Source organism: Otolemur garnettii, unplaced genomic scaffold (genome assembly GCF_000181295.1).
Source record: "Otolemur garnettii isolate 467f Iridium unplaced genomic scaffold, OtoGar3 scaffold00026, whole genome shotgun sequence".
Taxonomy (NCBI): domain Eukaryota; kingdom Metazoa; phylum Chordata; class Mammalia; order Primates; family Galagidae; genus Otolemur; species Otolemur garnettii.
This window is the reverse complement of record NW_003852421.1, coordinates 11,893,842-11,912,144: the sequence shown is the minus strand read 5'-3', so window position 1 is coordinate 11,912,144 and position 18,303 is coordinate 11,893,842. Positions and strand designations below refer to the sequence as shown.

The 18,303-nt window shown below is 50.3% G+C and overlaps 2 protein-coding genes across 5 annotated transcripts in view; one reads left to right on the top strand and one right to left on the bottom strand.

Annotated features, from left to right (window-relative positions):
- Positions 1–822, top strand: part of DTNBP1 (dystrobrevin binding protein 1) — a 136,437-nt gene extending 135,615 nt beyond the window's left edge. For all 3 annotated transcript variants that reach the window (XM_003788318.3, XM_023512328.1, XM_023512329.1), the window contains one exon: positions 405–822. In XM_003788318.3, the coding sequence (XP_003788366.1) occupies positions 405–649 (245 nt within the window). In that variant the 3' untranslated portion in view covers positions 650–822. The remainder of the gene's footprint in view (positions 1–404) is intronic.
- A 599-nt stretch (positions 823–1,421) lies between these two features.
- JARID2 (jumonji and AT-rich interaction domain containing 2) overlaps positions 1,422–18,303 on the bottom strand; it is a 285,849-nt gene continuing 268,967 nt past the window's right edge. The window contains exons 10-18 of one of the 2 annotated variants that reach the window (XM_003788317.2): positions 16,641–16,759; positions 16,481–16,551; positions 15,522–15,636; positions 12,969–13,074; positions 11,990–12,172; positions 10,930–11,060; positions 9,886–10,069; positions 6,658–6,765; positions 1,422–3,404 (exon numbers count right to left, since the gene is read on the bottom strand). In XM_003788317.2, the coding sequence (XP_003788365.1) occupies positions 3,222–3,404; positions 6,658–6,765; positions 9,886–10,069; positions 10,930–11,060; positions 11,990–12,172; positions 12,969–13,074; positions 15,522–15,636; positions 16,481–16,551; positions 16,641–16,759 (1,200 nt within the window). In that variant the 3' untranslated portion in view covers positions 1,422–3,221. The remainder of the gene's footprint in view (positions 3,405–6,657; positions 6,766–9,885; positions 10,070–10,929; positions 11,061–11,989; positions 12,173–12,968; positions 13,075–15,521; positions 15,637–16,480; positions 16,552–16,640; positions 16,760–18,303) is intronic. The other variant, XM_023512349.1, reaches the window with a different exon arrangement.

Genomic DNA, 18,303 nt, shown 5'->3' with positions numbered 1-18,303 from the left:
CCATGAAATTGGAGAACTGCTGAAAGGTCAATAATTTTGACTTTCTCTCTTAGCCCTGGTGTCTCTGAATTACCTAAAAGGATAAAGAGAAGTAAATCTAGATTGTCAAGGTTGTACGCACTGCTCCTCAAAGACATGTAGCACTTGCCCTCGGGCCGTTAAGTTACTATTATGCTGGATGTTATAGTCTGAAATCCTCCTCTGACGCAGGTGGCTGACTTAGCTCAGTCTCCCAGGGCAGTTCCTACAATGTGATGAGCCTTCTGGTTCCAGACCCCAGATCATGGGAACCAAAACTGTACACTTCTGATTCTAAGCACACTCAAACACTTGCCATCTGTGGCAACTCCAACCTGCAAGGCTTTCATGATGGGCTTTTTTTTTTTTTTGGCTTTATTTTGCAGGGCCTGAATCCAGTACCTGTCAGAATGAAATTACACTTCAGGTTCCAAATCCCTCAGAACTCCGAGCCACGCCACCTTCCTCCCCTTCTACTTGCACCGACCCAGCCACGCAGGAGCCCAGTGCAGGTGGGGAGTCCCCCCTTGTTCAGTCTGATGAGGAGGAAGTCCAGGTGGACACTGACCTAGCCACGTTACACACTAACAGAAAGGCCTCTCCAGGTGTGAGTGACGACAGCGACTCTTAAATAGGACGTTCCTATTCTCTGACTACATCCAAGTCAGCTTTAGCTGTGCACAGAATCCCGCCTATAATGTCAGGTTGTTTGATGGAGGTTCTTGATTTTTTTATACAATTGCCAATAATGTATGAGAAACTGATTGAAGAAGAGCTAACAATAAAGTTTGAGGGCTTCAAACATTAAGAGTGCAGAGCTAGTTTATACAGACAGGCTACTGAGCACACACGTTCTTTAGGCCACGTGGCCATGTAAGGCCACGTTCTTCTTTGACCCCACAGAATGCGGTGAAGGGCATGGGGATGGGGAGGGGCTGCCGAGGAGCCAGAGCAGGCTCGACAGTGGCTCAGTTCTGAGTAAAAGTGAAAGACCTGCCCTTCCACAGGCTAAAAACTGTAGTCAAGCTCAGCTCTGACAGCGCTTGGGTTTTCAACTGGATTACAAAATCATCAGTCCACAACTGAGTCCTACTTTAATAGTGAGAACACACATTTGGGCCCTGACTCTTGGACAAAACCTGGTCCCCAGAGATGTGTTTCCTTCACCACTCTTCACAGTCCAGTGAGAGTGAAGGAACAGTTTAGTGGGAATCACTAGCACATAGGGCAGCTACAGGAGGGGCCACCAGCTGGGCCACGTGGAAACCACTTAATTTGCTCAAAGGGGACAACCACCAGCAGAGGACAATCTCAACCTGTGTTGTTAGCTTCATGCCCTGGCCGAAGGGAGGTCTTAGCCCTCTCTCCAGGGATCAGAAAAGAGCTTGTTTTATTAACTCATCTTCCACAAGACAGACAAAAGTCCAAAAAACTTTGTTTTTATTATTAAACCTTGTATTACAAACCTGAAAAGTAAACAAAAACTCGCAATAAACCACATGAAGTATTCCCTCCCAACAGAGGGGTGCAGAGCAGCGCTAATAAATTAAATGTCAAACTGTAAGCCAGAGGCAGAAGTTCACTGTCAAAGAGAGGGAAAAGTACACAGCAAGGCCATAAAAACCGGACAACCACATTGGAAAACACTTGACTCTGTTTATGTCATTGTTAAATATTCCAAAACAGTTCAGTCTTCTGCAACAACAACCAACAAAGTGGATCATAGGACGTTCCTGGCAGTCACCACTGGCAAGCTCAGTGCAATATGGGTAGCTACGGGATTGATGAATCCAATTATGAAACAAAGAACAGCTTGTGAAAACAGTTTCCCTTTTTTATTCCACACATACTGTACACACAACCGGAGAAGGGCAACAGCTACTCCATTATTATTTTTTTGTTGTTGTTCAGTGATGTAAGCAGCACTTATAAATGTTACAAGAAAAACCCTGTAAGCATCCAATCCAACCGATGAAGAAACTGAAATGTAAGGCTTTTCTTCATCTTGTCTTCTCACCCCTCCCCACCCCCCACCAAGAAAAAGGCTCAAGTATTTAAAACAATTTACAGGCGTATGTACAAAAGGGATGGGATTCTTTTTTTTTTTCTTTTTTTCCTTTTTGTTACAACATGAAGAGAAAAAATAGACAAGATGAGCGCAAATACATTTTTTCACATTCAAAAAGAACTGCAGACCTCCTAGTGGCTCTAAATGTGATCATAAACGAAACAATTTAAAAAGAAAGATTAATGCTGACTTGTGAAGGTGTAAAACAAGAAGCAGTGAGATGAAGATGGAATGTTAGAAAGATTGCACGTTGATGACAAAGAAGCACTTAATGGCTTCAATCACTTTTTTCCTTTTTTTTTTTTCTTAAGGATGCTATTGAAGGGTTTTTTGATAAAGTAGCCAACAGCACCAAAAAATAACAGAATGGATTTCCTAATGAAATCAGGCACAGGTCTCCCTCACGTGACCCCTCCAAGGCCGGCAGGCGTCGTCTTCCTCGCGCTTTTCCTCTTCCCTTAAACAGATGCATAGTGATGTGCTGGTAAAGAGAACCCACTCGCTCCAATCTCCTCGTTCCGCCTATGGTTAGGAAACAACGTCCGCCTTCAGCTGCCATAACCGCCCAAAGAAACAAAATGGGGGTTCTCCGGTTTTAAAAATTATAAACTCATCTTGCACATGACAGAAGAAAAGACAGCCAAAGCAAAGCCATTTCTTTTCAAGTTTTTTCCTGTGTGTGTTTGTGTGTGTGTCTCCTATCCCTTTTCCAATCTAGAAAAATCTGCTCACATGACTGATGGTTTTAAAATTTGTTCTCCAAACTTCACCCTCTTCAAAAATGGGTTTAAAAAGCCTTTTTTCCCCAACAGTTACAAAAAAAAAAAAAATCAAAAAAAAAAAAAAGGCTTTTCTCAGCCATAGGGGCAATACAAATTAATACAGCCCCTCAAGGGTTTTTCAAAACAGTGAATATAACGGCAGTTTCCAAAATCTGACTGCAGTATCTAGGTATTCTAAGTACAAAAAAAAGTTCAACAGTTTAATGCTAAAACAAAATTAGTTCTCTAAAACCAGAAGAAAATCTTCTTTAGAGCTAGTGCAAAGACAGCTTGTATCCTACAGCAAGTACTCCAAACTAGAATATAATAATTACAAAAAAATATATATAAATCGACCACGGGTGTTGGCATCTTCATGATGAGCTTGAAGCACTTCTGGATGAACCGGAGGCTGACAGCCGGGAAGGCGGCACGTCCACTGTCGCTCTCTTGCGGGGGCCTCTTTTTGGTGTGGGTTTACTGAGACAGTTCTCAATGCTGCCATTTTTACCAGATACTTTGCCACAGATCTGATTGACCAGACTAATAATCTGTTCCTGTTTGGGGATGAAAGGAAGACAAAGAATTAGTACACAAGAGAAGAGCACCGTCCCGAAGAATGACACAGGAGCAAGTGTAAGGCAGAGCTGGAGGCGTGGCTGGGCAGGTGGTCACAGATCACCTCTACCCCACCAAGTCCAGGTGGTCACAGATCGCCTCTACCCCACCAAGTCCAGGATCACTGTGTTTGGCTCAAGACAGCTGAGACTGGCTTTTACAATATCTCAAGAGGTTCTGAGATGTGGCAGTGCTTAAGAACTCATTAGAAAACACTTCAGGAGCATGAGGGGCCCTGAAATGGGGACCTAAAATGCTTTCCTCATCAGGGAGTAGCAGATTTCTCAGCTAACAGCTGGTGAGGCACCTGCTTTGTAGGCAACTTCCCTAACCTCCATTTCTTCATGCTCACAATGAAGGAAGATGACAGCACTTCCCTGGAGGCTGAGGGCTAAAAAATTAAAATGCTAAAGTCACAAATACTAAATCCCCAACCAGGAAACAGTAAGTATGTAATTCCCTAAAAACTGCAGCCAGCATTAGAGGTATACAGATTGCTCTCCCCATGCAGCCAGATCCACGCACCATGGACAAACATAGCTCCCGACAGTGGCTGCTCCCTGTCCTGATGCCGTACAGCAAATGTGATCGTTTCAGCCTCATGACCTCTTTGACCCAAGGTAGGGCTGAGGTGAGTGGAGCACCCATAAGGAGGCACTGAGCAGAGAGAAGCTGGGGGCTTTGGGGTTCCCTGGAGGTGACACAAATACCCAAGCTTGTAGGTTTAGGGCAGCTACCCAGACACAGAAGTCACGTGACCAAAAGCAAACACTTGTCCAGTCACATTTTTATTACTCCCTCCTTGAATGTTTGCAGCAAACAAAATAGGGTCCTTATAATTCATTCAGAACCATTTATCTGTTAATATAAAAAATGTATTTGTAATTTTACACAAGTCACACCATCCCATTTAAACAGAACGCAGGCAGCAGCAGCGACCTGCCATTTCATGAGCACCTCTCTGGGTCAAGAAGGCAGGACCGCACAGACCCAGGCAAGGCTGGAAGCCAGCAGGGTCTTAAAGTGCTCAGTGTCAGCTAAAGGTCCTCTGCCACCTCCTGGAAAGCCCTGGAAAAGTAAGGGCAAGAAACAAAGTGACGGCTGGCTCTCATCACAAATCAGAGGTACACTGTGAAGGGTGATGAGGGTCTCCCATGTGTAAAACACCAATGTCACAGTTGCGTGAGGCACTTAAATAAACATGCTAGTGAAGCATAAGAGATGAGCATCTACGTGGGGCAAAAGCCACTGCAACACAAGGACCAGCACGAGGACATAGTTCCCTCCTGCAGGCTGCATGTCCTGTGCCCAGATCTGCTCTCCTACGCTGAGCTGGTGAAGGATGGCCCTCTGCCAGCCTGGGAGGACCAGAGAACAAATGGCCAGGAGACCACAGGAGGCTCCTAGCCCTCATGAACCCCAGCGTGAGTTCAGCAGCTTCTGCAAAGGCAGAGAGGTTCCCCATCCCTGGGTGCCATGCCTGAGGTGTGGGCAAGAACTGGGCAGTGCGTGATGTTGAAGCGTCTATGGCCTGAGAACCACTGGAGGCTGCCAGGGCCCAACATGGCAGACCATTCCACATCAGCGGGCCCAGATGGGATGGTCTGTCTACGGGGTGAGCACAAGAGCTTGTGGTAGTCTTACACATTACAGAGTCCCCAATTTAAAAAGATGCACAGTTCAACTCAGCAGGAAAACTGAAGTGCAGATGTCACGTCCGGAACCAAAGCTCACCAACAACACAGGAGGCTTCTGAAACCACCGACTAAGCATCAGCCCAGCACACCCTGCATGTCATTCTGTTTCCAGGATTTGGTCATAAACACCTAGCTGCAAAATGGGATGGTGGTGAAAACTAACCCATATTTTGTAGAGAAACTCAAAATCATCTTGAAGCCTCCTAGTGCTGCTGACTGCACCCTGCAAATTGCCAAAGAAATGTTCTTACTCATTTGCTAAGGATTTATTTTTAACCACATTCTAACATTTGCTGTTAAAGTGGAAAAGCAGGGCCAGCTAAGTGGTTGTTGCCGTCACTGAATATGCTCTTTAAAAACAAAGAATATGCAAAATAGGTCTCTCTCCAGCTTTCCAATCTTAGAGTTTGGCACACCACTGAGACCTATCACCTGAATCCTGGACACACTAGCCTCTTCTGGGCCATGCAGGGGTGCTCAGATGGATGCAACCACCCCACCTTGTTTGGAAGGTAGTACCATTGTGATTTACAGAACATGAGGGAAGTGAAAGGCTCCCTGTGTCAGCGGAGGGCCCTTTGGGTAAAGACCAAGGGCCTGGTCCCACGGGGTTACCTTGCCTTGTGGGGTGCAGGCTGGGGGAGCTTCCTGAGCGTCCCTCTTGGCCTTGTCTACTGCAAACTTCCTACTCTAAGTGGCCAGCAGCCCGCCAAGCCCCTGTGCTATGGGGGGCATGTCCAGGTGGTAGAGACCAGGAACCTACTGCATGTAGGGCAGGCAGCCACACTGGGCTCTGCTCTAAAGGGCAGCAGCGCAGCCACCGGAAGAGCAGGGGGGAGGTGGGAAGGGCCTTGGCCTCTGTAAGAACCTGGCTCTTAAATCCACAAGCAGACACTGCCTGGGCGCCCTACTCCTTCTAGGATCCTAACAAGGCCTGACTGGGTTCAGAGACTGAAAGGAAGAGGCCTGCGGAGGGGGAGAAACAGTGCTGCCACAAGACCTCAAACTTCTAGGAATGAGCCACGGGGGTGGAAAGAGCCACAGCTAATGCCTGTCCCCAAGGCCAAGGGCCAAGGTTAGAAAACCTCCTGCCTGTCCCCAGGCGCACAGCTTCACTGTGACTGTTCCTTCCATAATGCCTTGTTGCTGTCACGGGGGACAGAAAGCTTTGCCTGCCCCTCTGCCATGCCTCCCAGGGTTCACCTTGGGCTCAGGGAGCAATTCTGCTGAGAAGTGCATCTGGCAGGAGGCTGTGTGAAGGGAAACAGAATGAAACCAAGAAGTTCTACAGTTCCTGGATTTCTCAGGTCAGACTGAGGCCTGGCACACACTGAACACAAGCTGACGCTACCCACTTCTTTGATCTTGAGACAAAAAGCCACATTCCCCTCAGAGCTGGTTGGCTCTGTCAGTTCAGAGCACACTCAGCCTGGCCACTGGGCACAGAACTACCAGGGCCCCTCCAGAGGCACACTGGCCCACAGCAGGGACTGACCTCATCATAGCGGTACATCAACTTCAGCCCTCGACAGGACTTCTGTTTCTCCACGTGGCGCAGAGCGCACTCCAGGCAGAACACAACGTTTTCATTCTCCTGTACCACCTGCAAGGAGAGCAGCACACCGGAGGGTCAGAAGGAGACTCCAGACAGCAGGTGTGAGGGGGGAAGAGGTCTGGGGACAGAGTAGAGCAGGCCTCATCCAACACCTACGCCTTAAGCCAAGGAGATTCTGGGGCTGGGAACACTGGAAATGGAGTAAGAAACCAAAATTAACCAACAACCTGGAACAGGGACTCCAACCAGGAAAGCAAATGACTGAGTCATAGCTAAGGGTGGCCCCCAGGGCCCCCTGATTCCTGTGCAGTTTCCTGGGCAAGGTGCCACTCACGGAGGGGCAGCTAAGCTGTGATGAGCAGGGGTGCTTGCTGTGCTGAGAGCTCCTGGGATCCTATGTTCATAACTACCTCAGCCCGAGGGAGGTACTGGAATGGACATGGAACATGGAACATGGGAGAAGAGCAGCAGCACAGGGACATACCCTGGATATTTGCTGCCTGCTGATGTGACCCAGATAGGCCCCCTGCACTAACCCTGGGCTCCCCAAGCAGCTGCCCACAAAGCCTCTGACTGACCTATGAATGCATTTGTCACCGGAGGCCACAGAGAGCACCCTGGAGTGCTGAGACAGCAGCCCTCTGCCAAGGACTGTCTGGGGCAGAAAGGGGCCAGGAGAAAGGAAACAGGTGCCTGGTCTGTGTGGAAGGAGTCCCTGCCTGCACCCTGCCTCCAAGGTCTGTTCTAATTCCAAGTTTAAGAAATGAAGGAAAAATGCAGTCTTAACACCACAAGTGCAAGAGCATCACAGGCCCTTTTCAGAAGGAGTTGAGGGGGACACCTGCCTTTTTGTCTACTATGTTTTCAAGCAGGGAAGAGCGAACATGCTGGGGAGCATGGAAGGGACAGCTGCCAACAGACACTGGGGCCAGGAACACACACAGACAGTGCAGTGCGATTAGGAAACACACAAACTTATTGGTAGCCTGAGCAACGCAAACTGTAAACCTAAGGAAAACTTCCATTTTCACCCACAGCTTTAATAATATATTCATTTTAACACAATATTCTGGCAGATGGCAGATGCCAGGTGAGGGTTCTGAAGGACAGCTAGGAACCTGTGGAATGTGGTCACCACTGAAGTGGTCCCCAGAGTCACTCATACTCATGGGAAATGAACAGGAAGTGCCAATGAGAGAGGAAGGGACACAGAACTATGCAGCTTTTGAGTGATATTTCAAAAGTATTTTAAGATCCTGGAGAAATGTCTATGACCACTTTTGTTTTTTCTTTTTTTAGAGATAGAGTCTCCCTTTATCACCCTCAGTAGAGTGCCATGACATCACACAGCTCACAGCAACCTCTAACTCCTGGGCTTAGGCAATTCTCTTGCCTCAGCCTCTAGAGTAGCTGGGACTACAGGCGCCCGCCACAACACCTGGCTATTTTTTGTTGTTGTTGCAGTTTGGCTGGGGCTGGGTTTGAACCCGCCATCCTCTGTATATGGGGCCAGCACTCTACCCACTGAGCCATAGGCGCCGCCCCCACTTACTGATTTTTTTTTTAGTTTAATGGCTTGCCCTTGCGTTTTTTTTTTTTTTTTTTTTTTTTTTTTCCTTTTGCAGTTTTTGGCCAGGACTGGGTTTGAACCCACCAGCTCTGGCATATGGGGCTGATGCCCTACTCCTTTGAGCCATAGGCGCCGCCCCCCCCCACCTTATTTTTTTTTATTCCTTTTAAAGGCACTATGGCTCCAGAAAATACCTTTTAAAATCTGAAAAGAATACTTAAAAACTAGAATGAAGAAAATATGCAGAATTTAGTTATGGACTGGATTTGTGCCCCCAAATTTACATACTGGAATCCCAACTCCTAGCATCTCAGAACACGACTGCAGTTGAGGGCGAGGCCTTCAAAGTGGGAACTCAGTTAAAATGAGGCCATCAGAGTGGGCCCTAATCCAGTCTGACTGGTGTCCTGGTAAGAAGGGAATATTGGGACACACAGAGAAGATGGCCGTCTATAAGCCAAGGAGGAAAGGTACAGAAGAAACCAACCCTGCCAGCACTTAAATCTTGGCCTTTCAGCCTCCAGACAGAAAGTGAGAGAATAAGATGCTGTGCTTTAAGCCAGCCTGCATGCTATCATCATGCCCTAGGAAACTAACATAGTTGTCATCTCCTCCTTCACAGCTTCAAAGACCATCTGGCTCATCTGGGAGCAGCTGGTCATCCCTCTCTCTGCAGGGCGTCAGGAGTGTGACAGGACTTGATACACAGGACAGGCAGTCAGCCCCAGACCTCAGTGCTGGTGCATCATGGACCAACAGGGTGGTGTGGAAGCTCGCCACTCTGGTCTGTGTTGCTCACTGCATGAGGAATGGGGGTGCCTCCTATCCTAGCTAGGCGCCCCCATCTTGAATGATGCACAGGTGGACGGAGATAAGAGGCCAGGCCATGGTGCCTGACTGAGAGTGGTACACACTGGAAGCAGCAGAGGGCCAGGTGGTAGGGCCAGTTCAGGCCACTCACCACAGGCTCTCACAGGCCCAACTCTGGTTCAGATATGCGGGCAGGGGGGGGGGGGGGGCACAGGAAGAACGTGTTATAATTAATCCCCAGGCTAGGTCAGGAAGATGGACATGAAGACATGGGCTGGGACATGATGAGACCCTCCAGGACACTGCAGGGACAAAGAGAGGGAAAGTCACTGTACTGTGGTGACAAATGGGAGGGACAAGAAGGCAAACAGAACAGAGCTCGCAACAGGCTGTTGTGGACATGCCTGAAAAGCAGCACCAATGGCAGATGAAATGAGGAAGAACATCAGTTTTAACCAAGGGCAGAGTCCAGGGCCCTCGGGGGCTAGGAGACCAGCCACGCAGTTGAGCAGAACCAGGATGCGAGGACAGAAGTGAGGGGCAGAGGCTGTGATCTCGGGTCTTACAAGGGACAGATAGCAGGTGACAGGGGTACAAAGCAGTGAGGCCAGCCACCTCACACACGCTGGTGCAAGGTGAGAGAGAAGCAGCAGGGCCAGGCCAGGCCCAACCAGGCACCAAGGATGAGGCACCTGCCTCTGCTGAGGTCCACCTGCAGGCTGAGAGAAGAGGACCCAAGGCAGGCCTCCTAGGCTGATGGGGCCCGAAGAACAAGGGGCAGGGCTCACCATGGACAGGTAGCACAAGTGCTGGCAGATCTGACACCTCCGTTCTGACGTCTCCAGCTGCAGCCACTTTCGAGGCTTTTTCTTCCCATCCGCGGCCGTGCTGCTGCCGTCATGGCTGCCATAGCGCGCGGAGGAGTGGAGGCCGGCCTCAAACAGCTGCCTGCGCTGCCGCAGCTCCGTATCCCTGCCAGACACAGCCAGGACCCAGCCTTCAGTGGGTGGGGGACCACACTGCCCACCCACACGGCCCAGCTTTGCCAACTTATGGACACAGAAGCATCATGACAAGTGGCAAAGGCATGTTAAAGCTACACAAGGCTTCCCCTTTTGTTACAAGCCAAGGACAGATTTAACATACTATTTGTATCATGATCATCATCAAAGGGTGACCAATGTGTGTGCCGTGCATCAACACCCCTAAGTGACTAAGGGACATGGCAGGGAGATGTCCCTACAAGACATGGTAGTGTCTGCTTCAGCCTTTAGGAGCACCGCCCACCCCAAGAATGGAAGTAAGGTGACCGTTGGCCACACAAGACATGGTCTCTCTCTCAACCACACACACAGCATGGGGGCTGCACCATGGGCCGTTCTCCCCATACTGTCCCCCCTCTGGGGTGCAGAGCCAGGCCCTGATGTAGCTGGGCACCATTTCCTGCCATCAGGTGGCCTCACTGGTCAAGTACAGCTAGAACCCGCCAACCAGGAGGCCAAGAGCCCCCCTGCGTTCACTTCCACAAAGAGGAGTCATTGCTTGGCACTACATGTTTATATCAGGAAATTCTGACTCCAAACAGAGAGGAAGAAAAGTTTTGTAAAAAGCGCCACACCACCCCAAAATTTTATAAAAAGGTACCATACCCCAAAAGTCTTCACCCATCTGGGAAAGCACCAAGTGGGCTCGCTGTGAGGGGACCCGCCACTGCAGGCAGGGGGTTTGTGTGCTCACCTGTCCCTTAACCCCCGGGGGGATGGGGCGGGTGAAGGACCCAGCTCTCTGGCCTCTGCCCTGAGGGGTTTCTCAGAGCCCGGAGTCTGTGTTACCTGAGCTCATCCAGAAGGGATGAGATGGTGCTGAGAGTGGGGCCATTCTCCTTCTTCGCCTCTGCTTGTGCAATCTGGTAGAGCAACTTCTCCATGGAGAAGGGCTTGGCTATGTGGCGGCGCTTCATTTCCTGAAAGAGGAGCCGGACCCCTTTAGAGCGGGTCTGCACCCCTGGGCAATCGTCAAGGCTTTTCTCAGCAGAGGGGCCGGCAGGCAATCTCAACTTCCAAATTTTGAATTGCATTTGGGTTAAAAGCTATTGAAAATTGCACAATTACCTGTGAGAAAGGCACCACATACTAGAAAAAACCACAGCACTTTGCTGGTGGCCACACTTACTAACTGTGGGGACTTCCTGCCCACTTATTCCAGGTGTCCACCTTCAGTGCCATCTCCCCAATACCGTGTTTCCCCAAAAATAAGACCTACTCAAAAAATAAGCCCTAGCAGGATGTCTATGCATTTGTTAAATATAAGCCCTACTCCGACAAAGACTAGCATATCTGCATAGCCACGCCATGCATTTCAGCGCGAGTGCAGTAAGGAAGACTGGAATACCTTTTATCTGCCACAGCTTCTTTCTCTGAGCCCTTCGCACTTGTGCAGGTGTGCGTGTGGTAACCGTGGTCGCAGGCATCCTATTGTGCACATGCGAATGGCTAGAGGAAAGGAGTTCACGCATCACTAGCGCCAGCCCCACCAAGGTTGGCTCCCCCTGTCAGGCTCCAGAAGATGATGACTTAACTGTATTTGAATAAATGTAGACTGTTGTATTATACTTAATAAAAATAACACATCCCCTGAAAATAAGTCCTAGTGTGTCTTGAGAAAAAATAAATGTAAGACAGTGTCTTATTTTGGGGGAAACACGGTAATATAGGCGGTCAGTCAGAAATGGACCTCAATCTGTCATAAACTCCTAACCTTTCTGTCCCAGAAAAACCTTTCAACTACCTCTTAAGGATTTCAGAGACATATTCCAAAAGAAACCCCACCGACAGACAGATGTGCATGCCCAGCAGGCCCTGGCAGCGCAGCTGGAGAGGGCTGGTTGCTTACCTTGGCGGTCTCAAAGCCCATGCTTGTCCACTGGGTGGTAGCGAAGTGCACGGTTTCCGAGACACTATAGCCACAGCATACTTTGGACACAAAGGACCCCGGGAAGCAGACGACGAACTGGCCACTCTGCTGTACGGTCCTGTGCACCTTTATCCCCTCTTTACACAGCACCTCCGGGGAGATCTGGGGAGACAGCACCAGACTGAGGCATGCCCCCCTCCCTGTCTGTAAAGCACTACCGAAGGGGCCTACTCTCAAGTAGACAAACATTTTGTTTTCCTGTAGAAAATAAAAAGGACTGATTCCTAAAACAGGGGTGTTCCAAATACATACTGGCCCAAGTGTGACCACTCATGACCCCACAAACCTTCCTGACTCCATGCTGGAAATGCCAAGGGCCTGGAATGGGACAATTTTACACAAACAGGAAGTTTCACAAACAGCTAGGCTGGTCTCCACAACCACGTGGATATAGGCTGGGACTAGGAGGGGACTACTGCTCTCTTCTGAGATGGACGGAGGGCCCAGGAGAGACTAGGCAGGGCTCAGCTGGCCAGAGGACAGCTCAGGACAATGACACACAGGGAGACAGCAGCCCTGTGGCTTTCTGAAGTCAGGGTAGGAAGCCTGTGCTTCTGTCCATGGCCCCATCTCCAGGTGCCCCGCGGTAGGGCACAAGAGCCAAAGTGCCAACCCTAAATGCAAGGCCTCTGCATCAAGCCACAGTCAAGCACAAACAGCAGCAAAGAGCACCAAGTACAGCACCTGGCATCCTGCCATCTGGCGGAAACCTGATTTGGCTTTTATGCCAGAGGACCTTCCATTTTTGGAGCCCTTAAAGACTGGTTTCGTTTTGTCCTCTTTGCCTTTGAGAGCGAGTCAGTTACGAGGGTGACATTATAAAACAACCATGGCCTGCCCCTCAGCAGGAGTCCCGGGGAGGACCTGCAGCCCTGAAGGTGAGGCCAGGAGGACATACCATGACGTTGCTCTCCAGCATCTGCAGCCCTGGGGTCCCATTGGCCTGCAGCAGGGTGTGGACCACGTCCTCCAGCTTGTTCTCCTCCTCAGCAGGAATGCAATACCTGGATGGTGGGGACCCGAGGGCGGGTGCAGAGGCTTGACTCGGCCCCATGTGCTGGCCTTCTCCACGTCCCCCAGCAACACGGGCACACAAGCAGCAGGACCCCACCTTGGCAGACAGGGAACTGGTCTGGCCTGGCTCCTGCCCACTTCCCATGGCAGTGGCATTGCTTCCACCCAATGCACGGCCAGACCGCAGCATACCCACGAGCGAGATGCTCATCTTTATGCAGCTCTGACCCACACAGTGAGCTAGAGTCTTCAAACCAAAAACAGATGTCTGCAAACCCCTATAAATCAAAACCAGACATCTACAGACTCTGTGAGCCTGAAGGGCCTTATCTGCCTGCCCCATCCCTAGGCCAGCCTTACACCCTCTGAGACAGAAACCACCACAGGACAAGGATTTGTTCATGCAATGGATTCACAGCCACCTCAGTCCGCTGGCCAGGGAAGGTGAGACCAGACCCCACTGTCCCAACACAGGTAGGGAAGGACCTGAGACCTCTCCTAAATGGCCTCAGGACTGACTCTCCCAGGGGACACCAGCCTTGCACCCCCCAGAGTTGGGTGCCAGAACCCAGGCCCCCAGCGTCAGGCACACAGAATGGCCTGACTGTGTAAGCAGGCAGCACTGGGACCCTGGAGGTGGGAGTGGACGGGACCTGCCAGGACTCAGGCTGCCAAAGTTAACAAAGCCATCTCCGCCAGGAAAAACAATGAGGCGGCCTTCACCGGTCACTCCCCACAGCTCCCTCCACCCTCTACTCGGGCAGCCTTCCCCGTGGTGTCTGTGATGAAAACATTTTGCTTTGAGGCCAAATCCTGGTTTCAGTTGCTGAGTGAAGGCAATAGCCACATTTAAGTATTTTTTTTTTTTTATAAATGTTTAAGCTCCTTCAATGCCAACATACTCTGTTACTGATTTGCAATTTAAACACAGGGTTCCTAACCTAAATCACATGTTTTAAGAAAAACCACACACCATAAAGTCCTGTGATCATATCCCTGCCTCTTCTTGATTTCCCATCAGTCAAGTTCCAGGACTGAGTCTTCAAAAAGCCCATAGGTTCTTGTGTTTTCCTACCTGTGACTCCACATTAAGCCATTAAAAAGGACAACAACAAAAACAAAAACCATACGAGCCACTTTATATCAACTTCTTCAGATGAGGAGACCAAGGCCCCAGGTCACAGGCCTGGGTGGTGCCTGGGAGCAGCACCAGCCGTCCCCCGAAGCTGTTGACCAGTCGTGCTCGGGCCCACATGCCCCAGCTTGGGCTCCCAGTCTCACCAAAGGACAAACCCAGGACAGCAATAAGCACCGTCCAGCACACGACCTGCTGGTGCTGCTCACACGCCCACAGCACAGCGCAGCGCACTACGACAGCGACAACCAGCTCCAGGAGGGAGAAGGACAGTTTTAGACTTTAATAAAGTGTGCTTAATCACCCCAGCAGGACAGCACACGCGGTGAGCGTGGGACGGTGCCATGCCTGCAGACTAGCAGACGACAAGAAGTGATTACTGGCAGTCATTTCCCATCTGCCGCTGCTAACAAAGACACCAAGCAGACTGGCCTCTGTCAGGACTGGTTACGGCTGACAGGGTCATAGGCGGGGCTGAGGACGTTCAGCGCATAGGTGTGCCAGGAGACAGAGTGGGACATTCAACATGAGCAACTCCACGGAGGGGACCAGACTAATCAGCGAGACTGACAGCCGACAGGGCCACAGGTGGGGCTGACGCACAACACCTGCCCCGAGACAGAGTGGGACACACAACACACAGGCATCTCCACAGAGGGCATGAGACGACTCAGCGAGACTCACAGCCGACAGGGCCACAGGCTGGGCTGACGCACAACAGCGTGCCAGGAGACAGAGTGGGACACACAACACACACGGCATCTCCACAGAGGGGTCCAGACTGCTCAGTGAAACTCCACGCCCTAAATGCCCCTGACAGATGAGGAGACACTGGCTCGAGAAAGATGCTGACAACCACCATCATGAGATGCTACAGCGAGCACAGTCTATATTCAGCCGCTGGGCTAAGGCTGATGACAGGTTTACTAGGGCAAGTCAACTTCATGTAGCATTTTACTGCTGTTCCTTATCCCCATTGTGAAATTAACTGCTGGAAATCAACAAAAATATCAACAAAAAAATATCCCAGGAGAAAAAAACAAAAACCGTAAACAGGTAATTCACAAAAATGACTTAACCTATTAAGAGATCTGCTCATCACTTGAGAAAAGTAAAATGCCACCTTAGAGTCTTCCAGCACACAAGAAATGCCAGGCCAAGGAGCACAGGACAAACCCGAACACATCAACGTAGGTTTGCAAATTCTCCTCCCTCTGCAACCTGGACAGGAGGTTGCTGGCCCCACTGAATAGCTCTCAGGTCTCCCCAGCCCTCCCGCCCCCAGTGGGGCCGAGCACTCACCAAATGCAGTCAGCACCAGTGTGTAAGTAGTCAATATAGGGAAGGTGATTTTGGTCTCGAGACCAGCATGAGGTAGAAAAGACCATGCCAATGTTCAGCCAGGGAATAGTCACTCCTAAAACACAAAGAGCACTTTCAAGCTTGGCAATGACATCTCAAAGGAACAGTCACTGAAAATTACTTTCTTCTCCCAAAACAAGAAGAAAAACAAACAGGATCCAAACCTAGTAAATAGACATTATTTTTGTTCTTTCCCACTTATTATACAGAAGTGAAACCAAGGATGTGGACATTGTCTTGAAACAGACATAAAGGAATGACACCTCAGGGAGTGGGTGAGATGGGCAGCGGGAAGCTGACCCCCGGGAATGTGATCAGTGACACCCAGGCCACAGCCACAGACAGTCCCCTGACCACAAGGCTCAGAGCTGTTTTCCAATGAGGGTAGGAGGCAGGAAGCAAGGAGGCTTCTCTGTGTGAAGAGCGAAGGGGCCCCTGGCCTGGTGAGTGGCACAAGCTTCTCTGGCGCGTCTGGAATGGGTCTTTCATGACAGGTTCTATCATTCTTCCAAGGGGCCGGCCCTCCCGGGTAATGCAACCTCCACAACCCTTGGCTTCCCCTAGTCTGCAAAGTAGGTGTCACTCAGGCCTACTGACTGCCTTAAGAATTTAGGATTTCTGCTTACAGCAGCCTAAGGGACTTTAGCTGTGAAAGCACCAACTTCAAGGTTCAAAGTTGGCCACCAAGCTTCTGCCCTGTTCTAGACTGCAATGTGGTTCTTTTTCCTACATCATTACTGACTTAATCAATTATGATCTTTTACCTCTTCTTTTCTAAAAGTCAAAGAAAACCCAGCCCCTTCCAGGCAACACTGAGGAGGGATTTCCCAGCTCTGGTTCTCAGTAGGCAGATGTCTTTGTCAAAGCCACCTCCGGGCAGGTACCCATAGTCGGCTTACCAGGCACAGCACCGAGGTGACGCAGGATGGACCCTGTGTTATTGGGGAGGACGGTGAGGTTCCATCCATGCCTGCAGAGGGAAGCGCAAGGAGCATCACAGAGTGGCAGAAGAATGATGTTGTCTAGCCCCCAGAACATGCAGAGTGAGCCCCATTTTACCTTGAAAAGGGCTCCGATTTTCCCACTGGGAATCCACTGCCATGAGTGTTCGTGTCCACCTTGCCGCAGTGCACAGCCACGTGGCAGTCCTTCTCTTCCACTAACCTCCAGTACTCTTGCTGTGGGGCAAAGCAAAGGGCCAGTCAGCACGTTCGAGGGCCTGGGCCACAGAGCACAGGCAACCTAATGATGCTGGGACACCAATGCCCACTCCGGGAGCCCATCAGAACACCGTGCTGTCGGGGGTTCACACACTGCCTCCAACACAAGGCTCATTAGAAAAACACCTCTGTGAAGCACATCACCTTCTCTCATCTTGAAAATCCCTTTAAGCTGGAGCCACATTTAAGGGAGAAGCTGTACAAGTCAGCTCACAGCAGTGCTGCTAACTGTCAATGCAGGTTTCCATAACACTGTGTAAGTTCCACCAAGAGGGGACCAGGCTGGGTGTCAAATAACAACAAATGAAGAATGAATTCACCATCATTAACGCCATGGATTCCTGAAACAGATGTGCTTGAACAGAGGAAAGAAGCCAGAGTCAGGGGGACACTGATCCTAGTCCCTGACACTGCCACCTGTTTGCTGAGACTGGTGTGCTCTGAAGCATCAGTAAAGACGAGGGCTGGGAGGAAGGGACCCTTTAAGCGTGGCAACCCGAGTTGCTGTCGACCAGCCAAGAGGAAGACCCGGCCTTCCTGGGAAGATACAGAGCATAGAAGCTAAGCAGCCCTAGACTGAAATTTGAATTTTAGCAAATCTTCTATGTTTAAATATTTGCACTACTGCTACAGCAAAATCCAGACTTTCAGTGGGAATTCATTCCTGAATAGGAAACGTAAATGAACTAACCTTTTCTATGGCTTCAGGAGACTCCTACACAAGGACACGGGCTATACAGTGGAGGGCTCCTTTTTCTGAGCCCCAGAAACTCAAGCTTCCGCCCCCTGACATCTTTATCACAAATGCCACACGTGCCCTGGAAGCAGCCACAACAGCCACACTCGTACTGAAAGGAGGACTCCGTTGACACCGTGGCTGATGGAAAGCTAGGTGGTGGCTGCTGGGTGCAGTAGCCATAGCCATAGGGGCCTTGGGGCAGAGCCAGGAGGAGGCCGTAGCAAGGTGTCAACAGCTGCACCCAGGGTATAGAGCTGAGACACAGTAGCAGAGACCAGAGTCCTTATATTGGACTCTCCAAACCAGAAAGCAGCCTTGTGTTCCAGGCTGGATGTCCTGAGCTCTTGACAGTTACTATTAGGAGATGTGGCACCATGTGCCACCCACACAGGGCCCAGCTGTCCAGGTCTAAGCAGTCAAAGTCCCACCTGCAGGAAACCTGGGCAGCACAAGATGGCTGAAGCCCCTTGTGCTTGGCTGGCGCCCAGGATTGCTGAAGCCCCTCGTGCCCAGCTGGTATACCAGGGACAAACCCACCCTGAATTTTACTTTGAAGAGTGGCATTTATCAATAAAGAAGGAAAAGTGGGCTCGGCGCCTGTGGCTCAGGTGGCTGAGCCAGCCACATACACCTAAGGTGGTGGGTTTGAATCCAGCCTGGGCCCACCAAACAATAATGACGGCTACAACCAAAAAATAGCCAGGTGCTGTGGCGGGCGCCTGTGGTCCCAGCTACTTGGGAGGCGGAGGCAGGAGACTCGCTT